This window comes from Haliaeetus leucocephalus, unplaced genomic scaffold, assembly GCF_000737465.1.
Source record: "Haliaeetus leucocephalus isolate CR32 unplaced genomic scaffold, Haliaeetus_leucocephalus-4.0 Scaffold153, whole genome shotgun sequence".
Lineage (NCBI taxonomy): Eukaryota > Metazoa > Chordata > Aves > Accipitriformes > Accipitridae > Haliaeetus > Haliaeetus leucocephalus.
The window spans coordinates 1528419-1542171 of record NW_010972589.1 but is presented as its reverse complement, the minus strand read 5'-3'; the positions used below and the strand labels follow the sequence as shown (position 1 = coordinate 1542171).

Here is a 13753-nt window from a genome sequence, read left to right as displayed (position 1 = left end):
GATTCTGCGTTTGAAATAGCTTCTGAAAATATTTTTTCTTCTTGCAACTTTTTTTAGGCCTTGGTTAATTGGGATCCAGTGGATCAGACTGTTCTAGCTAATGAACAGGTGGATGACAATGGTTGCTCATGGCGTTCAGGAGCAAAAGTGGAACAGAAATACCTCAAACAGTGGTTTATCAAAACTACTGCTTATGCAAAGGTATGAGAATACAGTTTTTGGAAATTATGGTAGCACTTAACAGGGGCAACTTTTCCAATATTCATCAAGCTGAATGTGGTCTTTTATATATGCATGTATGTGTAATATATAATTATACAGTAATACATGTGATCTATCCCTGTGTATGTATGTATATAAAAATTATTATCCCTGAAGTCTTTCAGTTCACGTCTTTAAGAATTCTAAGTAATTGGTGTGGGATTAAGTTTTGAAGAAATCAAAAAGCATAAATTAGGAGTGAATGAATGAATTCTGCATTCACACGTTGTCATCCTGTGTTTACCATCAAGTGTTTTTCTGCATATTTTGAGTGTACAGCTGTGCAATCTTTTGAGCCAGAAACTTGTTTGCCTAGTCAACCTATTGGACTTACGGGCATGGTATAAGCAGTGGCATGCAGCCTGTCACCTAGCGTTCATTTCCACTTGTGTCTGAACCATAGTTCTTTATGATTAACTGCTCTTAATTGAAGATTCCATCTGGACCTTTTGTTTTACTTTACTTCATACTCCACTCTATTTGATTATTCGTAATTTTAAAAATATTTTCAAGTTCTTTAAACATCCTGTTTTGTTATGAGCTCAAATTTTGATTGTGATTGGACAGCATAGTTTCCACACCTAGGAATTCTTCAACAAAATTTTGGCATTATGCTCTCTGAGATGAAAAGTGACGACTACCTGTTTTGTCTGAGTGAAGTTTTTATTCCATCCAAGTGTTCTGTGTATTGAGACTTCAAGTACAGATTGAGAAAGTTATTCCCAAGGAAATATTAAAAATTAATCTTTGACCCCTTTCCTGACCCTCAGATTCAAGAGATCAAATTTCTACCATCATCCAGGGAGAAGAAATCCAGGTCTCACTCTAGGTGCATTCATGATAAAGAGAAAAACTTTAGATATCCTGCCTGATGCTTTGATTTCTCATACACAGAGAGGGTGCTTGATGCACGTTTTCTGATTGTGCTGCCTGTTCTGGCAGTAAGGAGGGAACATTTGCTGTAGCTGAAGGAAAAATGGAGCATGTCTGCACAATCACAAAATGATCACAATGTTCTGAGCTTTTTCTTGGTGCTCTTGTTGCCAGATTTCATGATCACCTTCGTGATATTTCAGGGTCTGCCCCAGCTCACTGTTTCCCTCAATTTGAGGCTGGAGCTTCATTAGAGTTTCTGATACATCTTTTGTCTATTGTCTTTATAAAGGTTGTAGGAAATAATGACTGGTATTTCTGGGCTGTATCCCTGCTTGCACCAAATCACTGTTCACTTATCTCCCTCTAAGAGGGGTGAATCAGCCTTAAATTTTTACTCCTAAAGACCAAAAGACAAGACTGAGGAGCTTTTCAGTAACCTTGAAAACACCCTTGACTTATGGGATTATTACCTCTTGCTCAATATCTGCCCTCCTCTAGGGAGGAGGATTTCTTTTGTCTTTAGTCTCTGACCTAAGAAATGTCATTACAGGAAAGGCATCAGCTCTTGGGCTGATCACATCTCCCACATGTCATTCTCTAGTAAGTAGGCTCAGCTGATGACAAGAAGGAACTTGTGCCTCCACAACAGCCCCTCATTTCCCCCCCATAGATGTCACCTCAGGAGACTACCATATCCCCTACCTACATGAAGGTCAAAAGTGCAAACAACCCCTTGTTCTTGAACATCTCAGTGGCATCATAAATGAGAGCTGCTTCTGCTTTTCATTTGGGGATGAACATTTATATCAACCTGTACAAAACCTTTAAGCATTACTACAGAGGACAGCTGAGTACTCTACAGATGTCTGTAAAGGTTTCCCAAAATTTTGTTCTGCACGATTGATATTCTGTAGGGTCTATGCTAGCTGATACAACCAGGTTGATGAATGATGCCATATTGCTCCCAGCTCAAGTGCTTTGGCAAGCATTGTCTTCATGTGCTTCCACTTATTCTACAGTGACAGATGCTACCAATGATCAGCAGGTGGTTTGGATTTTCCTTTTTACTCACCTTCCACTGAATCCCATTTCTGTTGCTGTGGTTCTGGCACATTTTAAGCAGTCTCACTCTGCTTCTTTTGGCAAAGTCTTTGAACATTTGGTTGTAGAGAGGGAGAAAAAATTACTTTTTTCCCCAAAACCTTCAAATAAGAATAGCAGATTACCAGGCTCTGCTGTTCTAAATCCAATATCTAATATTAGATGGATTTCATCCTTTGGAAGATTAAGATAAATACATTCCCTTTTTTGGTACTTATGTTTTTTCTTTCAAGTTACGAGAGGCTAGATGATGTAGCATGTTGTGCCTTACTTTCTAAAGAAGACTGTTTTGGCCATACAGCTCTGAATAGCCCATGAACTGCAAGCTGCAACCGACGATTGTCCATGGAAGGGAGACCGTCTCTGAGCTAGCACTGGCCAAGTACTTCAGTCTCTTAGAGACTCTGTGCCCACACTGGCATAACCAAGAAGCTTCCCAGTAGTATTTTGACAGAAGCCAAATTACAGATCTTAAATGCTACAACTTTGGCTCCTCTTTCTGAATATCTTGACTAATTATCCTCAAAACTCAACTTTGCACACATTTCTTCATTCCTTACCGTAGTCATCCTAGTACTTTTCAAGGAGTGGTAAGAGACATGAGTCCTTCCTTCTAAATCTGTTTCTTTTGTATACTTTTTCTTTGGATTCAGGCTGTTGACAGTTGATCTGAATCTATATCATCCTAAATAGCATAGTGTTGAACACCATGGTTACAGCAATCACTCTTCCTAGCCTATTCCTCAAGCCTTTTCCCCACCTCTTTTCAAAAGCCCTTCCCAGGAGACTGGACTTTATTGAAAGATGTTCATTTACTTTTATCATTTACAGAGCCTTTCATCTTGGAGTGGAGGGTCCAGATTTTACAGAGCTAGTCCTAATTGATGTGGAGGATAGAGACATCTCTTTAAGAAGCTAAAGATCTTTAATCACTAATATGATTTTAGGATGATAACATTAGTGGTGATAATACCTTCACTTCAGCAGGGGGGATTATTTCATGTCTCTTGATCTTGAAGACACTCATGTCCATAAAGAGATTTTCCTGGCTTACATCATGGACTGGAACCACTACCAGTACAACTTCCCTTTCTTGAAAGTCTTTGCTGTTCAGAGACTTCAGATATTTGTGCTTCTAATGATGAATGAGTACAATTAGGTTCTTTATGGATCTCACTTTTCTTTTTCTTCAGTTGTTTGGGGCTTGCCATGAACATGTGTATAGTACCTTCTCTGCAGTTATTTTCAGGCACTTGAAGGCTCAGGATGCTGAAGTAGTAGAAAGCATTTTTATCCAAGCTGGGCTTAGATGGTGAAGGTTGCTTATGGCACTCCATATGCCAGACTCCTGTAAATGGGAAATCTGAGAGGACATTAAAAAGATTATCTTTAGTGGGGATTTCAAATCCATGGTCAACATTTTTGCATTAAAAAAAACCCTAATAGAAATAGAAGTTTGCCCTTCCAGAACTTGTCTGGCCCTGAGGTCTTTATTCCCCATTTCTGAGTCAATTGCCTGTTGAACGTTTTTTGTCCAGTTCTGCTTCTTTTGAAGGTATCCAGAAGGTTAAGGCAAGATGGTGCCAGATTAGCGTGGTCAAAATCATTCTGATCCAAAGATCGTTTTCTGTCAGTATAGAGTAGCTTTTAAGTCTTTGAGCTATACTGCCAGAATTTGTATCAGAGCACACCTAGCCCCATATTTCCTGTATCTCACAACTTGGACAAGTTCATGGGTACGGAGCAGATTTATTCCTTCTTTGTGTGAGATGTTCTTACATCTTACATGTGTGATGTTTGGGAAAAGGTAGAGCGTGAAGTGGATGAAGCTTTCGGTGAGTTGTATGGCTAGATTTCTGTTATCCACTGAAGTTTCACTACTTTTTATTTTGAAATTAAAAAAAATAGGAGGCATGAAGATATTATCTGATAGTAATTTAATCCTTGCACCTTTTGGGGAAGATTTGTACTTTTTTCCCCACTTTGGCTACTGTTAGACTTAGAGGGTTAGTATTCTTTAAGTGTGTTCTACTTCTCCCACTCATCTTTCTCCACTGAGGCCTTAATCTGGTTTTGGTATTTCATGGGGAAAGCCGTTTGATTCTGGGCACCTTTTGCTTGCATCTTCAATGGTGACTTATTTCTTCTGAAAAGTTTACAGAAATTCAAGACCAAATGTCAGGAAGTTCCACTTTCCCTACCCTTTTTCTGCAAGAAGACTCTCTGCAAACCTGTTCCCTATTCCTTCCAGAATTTATCCCTGAGTTTTCTTTTAAGTTGACACAGTGGAAAATCATGTTGAAAAAAAGCTTTATTTCTGGTAGGTAACTCTTTTCCTCTGTGGCTTAGAGAAAAATGTAAGTCTTTGTTTCATAACCATATTCCATAGACAAGGTTCGGTTTAAAACACATTTAATGAATCTGCTATCCCTTAATTCTTCATGCAAATTACCAGCTAGCAATAATGGCTGAATATATATGCATACAACTTATTTTCTACTTGGAGCATCCACAAATTATTTTGTTGCAACTATTCAACCTATTTATACTGAATATTGATGATCTTTCTAGTCATCTGTGTTCTGCTATTTCACCCATGTCTCATTTTACATTTTTTCCTGTGTCTCACAACCTTAATAAAAACAAATAGTAGTAAGGGTAATCTGCATCTCTAATGCTTAAATTACTAGGCGAATAGCAACAAGAAGTTACGTGATCAGTAATTGGCTGTGAAGTCATCTCCTGTGTTACGGGAGTCAGTGTTTCATTCCTACACACCCTATTCTTTAGCTCTCTATTGTGTCCAGAGGAATCATCTTATGTGGATTTGCTTTGATTTCTTTATTGTTACTGCACCAGCTCATAGTCTGTCCTTGAAATAAAAAATACAAACTAACAAAGCAGTGTTGGCCCACATGGCAATTTACCATTGGCAGTGAATTTTTTTCAAAGGGCAAAAATATTGACCATGCTTTAAATGCTTAGCAGAGAGCATTCTGGTTATGTAAAGTAATAAAGTAATCATGACCCATTTTTCTAAACTGTGTAGTACATCTGAAATGGTCTAGCAGCTTTTATGGATTTTTAAAGAATATTTTAATTGTCATTTTTCTTTTGACAGATTTCTTTGGTAAAAGTATAATGCCTTAACTGATGGCATTATTATTCAAATTGTTGTCTGTGCATTTAAGAAGTTTAAGCTAAAACATTTAGTTGCTATGGTTACCCAGCTGAATCTGTAGGCAGATTCATTGGAAAAGTCTATCTGTAAATGTTAGTATTTTCTGTGTGTACCTGTAAATTGCTATTACGTTTTTTTTATGCACAGTCAACTGAATCCTCAAATCTGTAAGGTTAGTCTTTGCATAGTCCCTGTTCTTCCTAAATTAATTTTATACAATATGTTTTCATATTTTACTTTTCAAAAATCACCCAGATAACTGAAAAATAATCTTTTTCTTGAACAAAATAAAATAAAAGCAACTTTGAAACTTCAAGTTTTGCCTTAAATCATCTCCCTTTTTTGCACAGCAATAAGATAGTGTATGTATGTTTAATTTAAATACTGGAGAAAATGACAGGGCATACAAAATTCTGCCACTCTAATTTACAGTTGCCATACAGATAAGTAGTGCTCTTTTTTTTTTTTTTTTTTTTTTAAAAAAGACATTTAGAGACAAATCCTTTTCATGTTCCATGGAGTGCAGGAACTTAGATGTTTAGCATGGTGCTGACTCTGTGAAGGAAAAGCAACAAATGGTTTATCAGTTCTTCTCCAGCTTTTCTTGGCATTTGCACTGCATCTGACAGCCCCTTTGGTCTGAATACATTTGGAACTATTTCACGTGATCGTGTTTTGCTTGATTTTTTTATTTTCTATTTTATTTCTGAGATATATTAAACAGAATGGTAATGAAATGTAATGAAACTGAAGTACTGCATTTTAGGATGTTAAGAGTCTTGACAGTACTTTGGATTTCATAGCATGAGGCAATGCCTCGTCACTGAGGAGAACAGAAATGCTGGCTCTTCAGTTTTTCATGCTTTGTGTGATTTTTTTTTTTTTTTTTTTTTTACTTCCCCCACCTGGGGTCTAGCTCCTAACAGGATGGGCCTGATAAACTGATAAATTCAAGTTCCTGTTGGTATAAGGTTAATCAAAACAGTGAATGCTCAGGACTACTAAAAATGATAACAAATGTCTTAAAGAGCTTTTATACTTATGGAATCAATCCCAAAGGTATGCTTCATTATATTGGAAAGGGAATATCTTCTCTTTGGTAGTTGCTATGATGGGAACAGCTCTGGAGAAGAATGCTGGCTTTACGTTTTGCTTTTGAGGAATCATTTCTTTGCCTCAGTTCTATGTAATCAAACCAGTGGTGTTTGTTGACCATAAATTATAGGGTAAAGAAAGGGGAAAACTGCTGACAGTTCAGACATTTATGAGAAGTGTCCTGGTTTCAGCTGGGATGTAGTTAACTGTCTTCCTAGTAGCTGGTACAGTGCTATGTTTTGAGTTCAGTATGTGAAGAATGTTGATAACACTGATGTTTTCAGTTGTTGCTCAGTAGTGTTTAGACTAGAGTCAAGGATTTTTCAGCTTCTCATGCCCAGCCAGGGCACCTGACCCAAACTGGCCAACAGTGTATTCCATACCATGTGATGTCCCATCTAGTTTAGGAACTAGGAAGTGGGGGGCAGGGATTCGCTGCTCGGGAACTGGCTGGGTGTCGGTCGGCAGGTGGTGAGCAATTGCCCTGCGCATCATTTGTACATTTCAATCCTTTTATTACTACTGTTGTCATTTTATTAGTGTTATCATTATCATTATTAGTTTCTTCTTTTCTGTTCTATTAAATCGTTCTTATCTCAACCCAGGAGTTTTACTTCTTTTCCTGATTTTCTCCCCCATCCCACTGGATGGGGGGGGAGTGAGTGAGCGGCTGCGTGGTGCTTGGTTGCTGGCTGGGGTTAAACCACGACAAGAAGGAATTTGAAGTATACACAGTATCTGTGTTACTGCTCCTTTTTAATGTATTTTTTCAGTATACTTCATACATGGGAAATAAGTCAAGAGTGACCTACAATAGCACGGGCAGAAACCACTGAACGTAAAAAAAAACAAAACAAAACAAGAAGAGATTAAATACCAGCAGAAGTTATACTGCATAATCACAATTGGAACTGTGCGTAGAGTGCAAAATAAAACAGTGGGCAACCTAACTTTACTTTCCTGTACTTTAGTTAATATATTGAGTTATATTAAGTGATTTCATGTAATTTTTAGTTTATATTTGGTTACTCTTGTGAGAGCTTGATCAAGTAAAGTGAAGAATTTCATTTTAATCCAAACAGATCTTGACTATTTCTTTGACTCTTCCTCAGAAGCATAGTGGTTTATTTAATTTAGTAGAAGACAATTTTATTTTGCTAATGAATTGAATGCTTTTGAAATGAAACCTTTTGCTGACCTTTTTATTTTAGTCTTGTTGTTATGTTGCAGATTTGTCAAACTTCATTGAAGTGTCTTCATTGAAAAAATAGTAAACATTTGGCTTTATAGCTTATATTAAGATCTTTCACTTCATTTCATTTACTCTTGTGAAGGAGTTGAAATACTCTCACTAAGTATGAAATTAGTGGCAGGCATTGATCATACTAAAAATTTTAATTCCCAAAGTCAGAGACTGAATTTTTCAGGTGTTCAGCAGAATCTTCCCTCTTTGAACTACAAGCAGGGGGATTTTTGGAGTCGAGATACTCATGGGAACTTATAAAGCACTTCTGTGATTTTATGGACCTTTTTTGTCTGAAGATTGCTAAACAGAAGTTCTGTTTTCTCTACGAATCTTCAACAGACTAAACAGCTGGATATGTGAGATCAGTTTTCCACTTTCAAATGCTTTACTTTTAGTTTCAGTCTTGGTCATCATTGTCTGTGATGAATTTTCAGCAAACTCATATTGATTTTGTGGCTCTGATCATCTGAGTTGGTTGACTTTCATCTTCTAGCTGTGCCAGAATTCTCTAGGTGTTCTGAAAGAGTAAAGTAGTCCTGTGAAACATTAGTTTATCCTGAATCTTCAACTTCTCCAGCACTTAAGTCAAAATTTCCTAAAGGTGTAACAGCCTTGAAGTCATTCTCATCCCTGAACGTAGCTTTCATTTCTTTAGCTTTTTCCTGACTCGGTCTATCTTTAGATCTGGAAGACTGCCAAAATGTATTTATGCTTTACCTTGACCTGTGTTTAATTAAGTTGGGAGTAATTTCTCCTGTAATTAGATATTTGCATTTGAAGTTTTCTTGTCTCTTCCTGAGCCGTGAAAAATAAAAGTAGAAAGACTCTGCTACCTCATGTTTCCAAGTTTCTCACTATTAAGTCATCATCAGAAATTTGAAAATGGAGTTTGATAAGCTTATCATTCTCTGCTTACTGGATTGTAATGCTGCTGTTGTTCTTTGTCTCTTGCAGAATTCAACACGGTTTTACTTTTGTTAACTTGCCTATGTGCTGGGAATCTTCTTGTTGATGGCCTTTTCTGTGTTACCTAGTTAACAAACTTGTGGTGCAGATGACTAAGAGTTATGTACATGCCTTTAAAAGTCACAATTTTTGTTTAAGGAATCATATCAGTAATTGCAAAATAATAATTGGAGCAGAATTCATGGGACTACTTTAATGATTCAAAAGATGTTTTACCAAACAAAGCAGTAATTTTAAAAAAGAACATGGAAGCACAATTCATGGAGTTAATACTTAACTTTTCAAACACTAGCTTATAATATTGAGGAATTTCTATGTCAGTGTTGGTCAGCTTCAATTCAAGAGTTTTGTATAGCCAAACAGACTATATGTAACTTTTTAAAATTAATAATAGTTTTAACATACATTTATAGATTTGTGTTTCTGCAGGGTGTGGCGCAAGTGGATTTGAAAATGAGAAGTTTTTTTAAAAGACTTTCCCTTAGGCAATTTTTAAAAACCTCCTAATTTGCACAGATGAATTTTGAATGTACAAGTGCACTCGTGTGTAAGAATTAATGTTTTTCTACTTTCCTGTTAGTGAGTTCCCTAGGTTAATTTACCATCCAGAAACACTTATTAACATGCTAGCAGTATACATACTCTGTATTTTTTGCCTCTGTAACACTATGTAAAGTGTTTGTGTGTTACATGTTGTTCAGTTTCTACTTCACCTGCTATTTGTAGCCTTGACAAGAAACCAAAGTAGTGTTGAGTACAAAGAACAGAGAATCCTAACTCCATATTGAAAATTTTTTTAAGGTTGTTTTGGTTGGGGTTTTTTAATCACACTATGCTACTGTTTGTGTGCATATTAAGATGTGAAGGGTTTGTGTTTGCAAACTCTGCTAGGCTGTGTCATCATGCAGAATAAGTTTTGTTATCTTCATTCAAGTGAAGCCAAGTTGGCTCTTAATGTATTTAGCTACATGAAGCAACTGCATTATCAATAGAAGAATTGGGCTAAGTCAGATTGGCTCCTAATAAGGCCAAGTAACTGGAGTTAAAATCATTATCACACTAGTATTAAGGATCTTGATGTATTAATCCTGCAGTGAAAAAACATCTAGAAAGTTTTGCTGGCAAGCAACTGCAGACTGTACAGTTTCAGTAGAGCACATGCACACTTAGCTGCTTCTGCCAGCAAAATGTAGTGTAGATTAGGATGGATATCCAAGCAGGAGAATTTATAAAAATATGTTAATGTGTCCAGCCGGTTCTGTGTGTATTGGCACAATTTCATTCTTTCTAAAAGGCATAAAATTCTTACAAAGAATATATACAACTGTTGTCTATATAGCTCTCTATATCTCTGTATATCTCCAGTTATTCATTATTCTTTGGTAGGTGTATATGTACATGGATTATTCATGGCTGATAAAGCTCAGTAGTCTCTGGAACACTAAAATTAATGAGAATAATGAGAATTTGGAATTCTCTGTGACATACTATGCTTGCAATTGTGAGCTAGAACTGATTAAAGTCACAGTATGATTAAAACCCTTCCAAAATCTTACCATTGTATTATTTTTAAATAATCAGAAAATTAATTCGATTCTTAAGGATGTAGAAAGCAATAATCCCAAGTGGTGGTATGATATTATGATTTATGAAGGACATGCCCTTTGTTGTATTTTGAGTGATAGATATACAACAGAGCAGTAACTAGAAAGTAATTCTTATAATGTCTTTTATGTGTCTCACTTTGAAAATATTTAAGAATGTAGTTAAAACACAACAGTTGAAAAAGAATGAGTTGTATATTCACTAATTATGAAACTACCCACTATTTAATTTGAGCAGCATGTAGTAGCTACTGTCCATCCTTGCAGATTGTTAGCAATTAATTAGATAACAAAGAGCTTGCACATTGATGTTGGGAGTCACAGCTAAGGAAAAATTATTCAACATGTTGCCTTATTCTTAGATTTTAACTGTAATTGTTCAGCATATCCACCATCTGTCCAAGTGACTCATGCCTCTGGCTGTACTTCTGCCAAAGTAAAGATTGTGGGCAGTCATGGAGTATTCACAACAAAAATGTGAAGTGTTATGAAGTGAAAAATGAGATGAGCTTTGAGTTATCCATCCCTTTGTATGTCTTCTTTACTTTTTTATAGATTTTATTTATTAAAAACATACTGTTCAAATTGTTTAGGCAAATATTAGTTGAGTTGGAATAGTCTGTTATACTTCCATGCCACACATCAGAAAGCACATAAATATATGGATATATCTCTTGCTGACTATAAACATACATCGAAGTTACAGGTTGGCTAATGGACATTATGGCTAACGAAGGAGCCAACACTTAATTTCTTCTCTGCTGCATAATATAGAATCATAGAATCGTTCAGGTTGGAAAAGACCTTTAAGATCATCAAGTCCAACCGTTAACCTAACACTGCCAAGTCCACCACTAAACCATGTCCCTAAGCACCACATCTACACATCATTTAAATACCCTGGGGATGGTGACTCAACCCCTTCCCTGGGCAGCCTGTTCCAATGCTTGACAACCCTTTCGGTGAAGAAATTTTTCCTATTATCCAATCTAAACCTCCCCTGGTGTAACTTGAGGCCGTTTCCTCTTGTCCTATCAGTTGTTACTTGGGAGAAGAGGCCGACCCCCACCTTGCTACAACCTCCTTTCAGGTAGTTGTAGAGAGTGATAAGGTCTCCCCTCAGCCTCCTTTTCTCCAGGCTAAACAGCCCCAGTTCCCTCAGCCGCTCCTCATAAGACTTGTTCTCTAGACCCTTCACCAGCTTCATTGCTGGTTGCTTACAATAATTATATTATTATAATATTATTATTTTTTTTTTTTTTAATTTTATGTGAACCCTTATTATTATGGTTTGGGTTGGGTCTTTTTTACAGGATGATATCACCTAAAGATCCCACTCAATTTTACAGCCTGTTGTGCTTGGTGAAATATCAATATGAAATATGAAAAATAGATTGGCAGCTGGAAACTCTATTTTGCTATTTTAAGTCAGAGCTTGAAAATTTTAGGATGTGTAAATGTCTTTTGTCTGACTGCCATCTCCAGGCTATTGTCTAGAACAAAGAATCCAATGTAGGCTTCATACCTGCAAGCACACCTCTTGCGTACCTGTAGTCTTGTTCAGCTCATTGGGTCACTTAAACTTCCCACAAGTTACAGTCATTGGGAATATTTTCTGTGTTTGTTTTCATCTAAGGGTTTTGTTCTGTGTTGAAGGTTTAGTCCATTCAAAAGGAAGGCTGCTTCTAATAACAGCAGGGTCTCTGTTGGAGACAACATGCCTCTGGCTTGTGCTGTGTTAATTCTGTTCTCAAAGAGATGAATTTGAGGCAGCAGCAGTACAAAACCACCTCTTCCTATGTTTTTACCAGCACTGTATCATTTTGCTGCTGTTATAATTAAACCCATAGTCTTAATTTGTATGCTTACAAAAGCTGAATGTCTTAATTCTTTCTTTTATTGTATCAGGCTATGTTTGATGCTTTGTCCGATCTCCCTGAGTGGTATGGTATAAAAGAAATGCAAGCAAATTGGATAGGTGACTGTGTTGGATGCTATCTTGACTTCTTGCTAAAGGTAAGTCAGAAATTTCAATACTGCTATCTTGGTTGGGCTAACCGGAACCCCTGAAATGTGTGATGTGTGAAATGGGAATGGGTTTTCAGATCTAAAAAGCTTGAAACCTACTAAAAGAGGTTATTATGTGTTCATGCCCACACCAGCACAGATTCCCCAAGAACACCACTTGTGGGTTGAAGAGATACTCCCTGCTATCCTCCTTAGGAAAGGGTTTGTGTGTTCAAGCACAACATCGGATGCAAACTGGCTGTGTGTATTATGCCAAAATACATGCCAGCTAATAAGCATTCCTGAAAGCCAGGGCATTTAGGGGAGCAGTGCCAACAGCAGTATCAAGAGGTACTGCCCGTCAGCTGGGATCTAGCTGGGCTTTTGCTCCTCCTTGCACAGTATCTTCTCTGTCAGACCCAGGCTGACCTCAGGCGAGTCCCTTTACTTAGATTTGTCCATTATTTCATGTACTACATCCGATAATTAGAATAATGAAAACCACACAGTTAGGTAGTGATGGACCTACAGAGAAGTCTAGATAGAAAGAAAGGAGAGGAAGGAAAAAGAAACCTTAAGAAAATTATAATCGTCTACAGAAGGACTTCAGATTTTCCCATTTTTCTCAAGAGATGCAAAAGGCTTCTTGAATACAGTAGTGACAGAAGAGATTTTCAGAGACCTGATGGAATTTCAGCCCTTGTGCTTCAAAGCTTTATTGTACTTATTTACTTTGGTATAAGATTTTAAAAGTGACTTCTTATTTTAAAATACTGAATTTTTGGGAACTTCAGATTGAGACAGCTTAAGCTTTCTTAATACTTCTGAACCAGACACTGCTAGAAGGTGCATTTTTGTATTTAAGTTGTTTTTATCAATTGTTTCTGAAAAGGTGTATCAATACCTGTTGTAGAAAAATCTCCTTCTTAGATCCCCATACACTCCACAGTTAATTGATATAAAGCCTGTTGATAGCGCCAGGTGGTAATTCTTAAGCAGTCTTCTAAGTTTATTACTTGTATTTTATGTCCAGTTGTTTTAATGTTGTCCCGCCTTTTATTATTTTATTCCTGTACATAAGTTGCAGCATTGACTTCATCAGAGAAGTGTGGTAGAAAGCCTGGTAGCTGAAAAATCTTAAATTTTTTTTAGATTTCAGAGGTTACATCTCATTTCTGTTTCTTGGAAACAGGGCATGTGTATTAAAAGTGAATAGAAGGATTCCAAGTTACTTAGCCAAGGATTAAATCTCTCTCAGTAGCACAATGTTATATATACCATAGGATATTAGAAAAAAAATTTTATAGATATATCTGGATAAACTGAGGCAAGACTGTAAAGCAACTTTCTCAGGGTCTTAAAAGTAAATTTTGTCAAGGTTTGATTCTGTAAACTCCCTACAGTGGGAATGCATCT

General features: G+C 36.8%; 1 protein-coding gene across 2 annotated transcripts in view; it reads left to right on the top strand.

The window, feature by feature from the left end:
• Positions 1-13753, top strand: part of LARS2 (leucyl-tRNA synthetase 2, mitochondrial) — an 88325-nt gene that overhangs the window by 30561 nt on the left and 44011 nt on the right. For both annotated transcript variants that reach the window (XM_010562057.1, XM_010562055.1), the window contains exons 7-8: positions 58-201; positions 12239-12346. In XM_010562057.1, coding sequence (XP_010560359.1) covers positions 58-201; positions 12239-12346 — 252 coding nt within the window. The remainder of the gene's footprint in view (positions 1-57; positions 202-12238; positions 12347-13753) is intronic.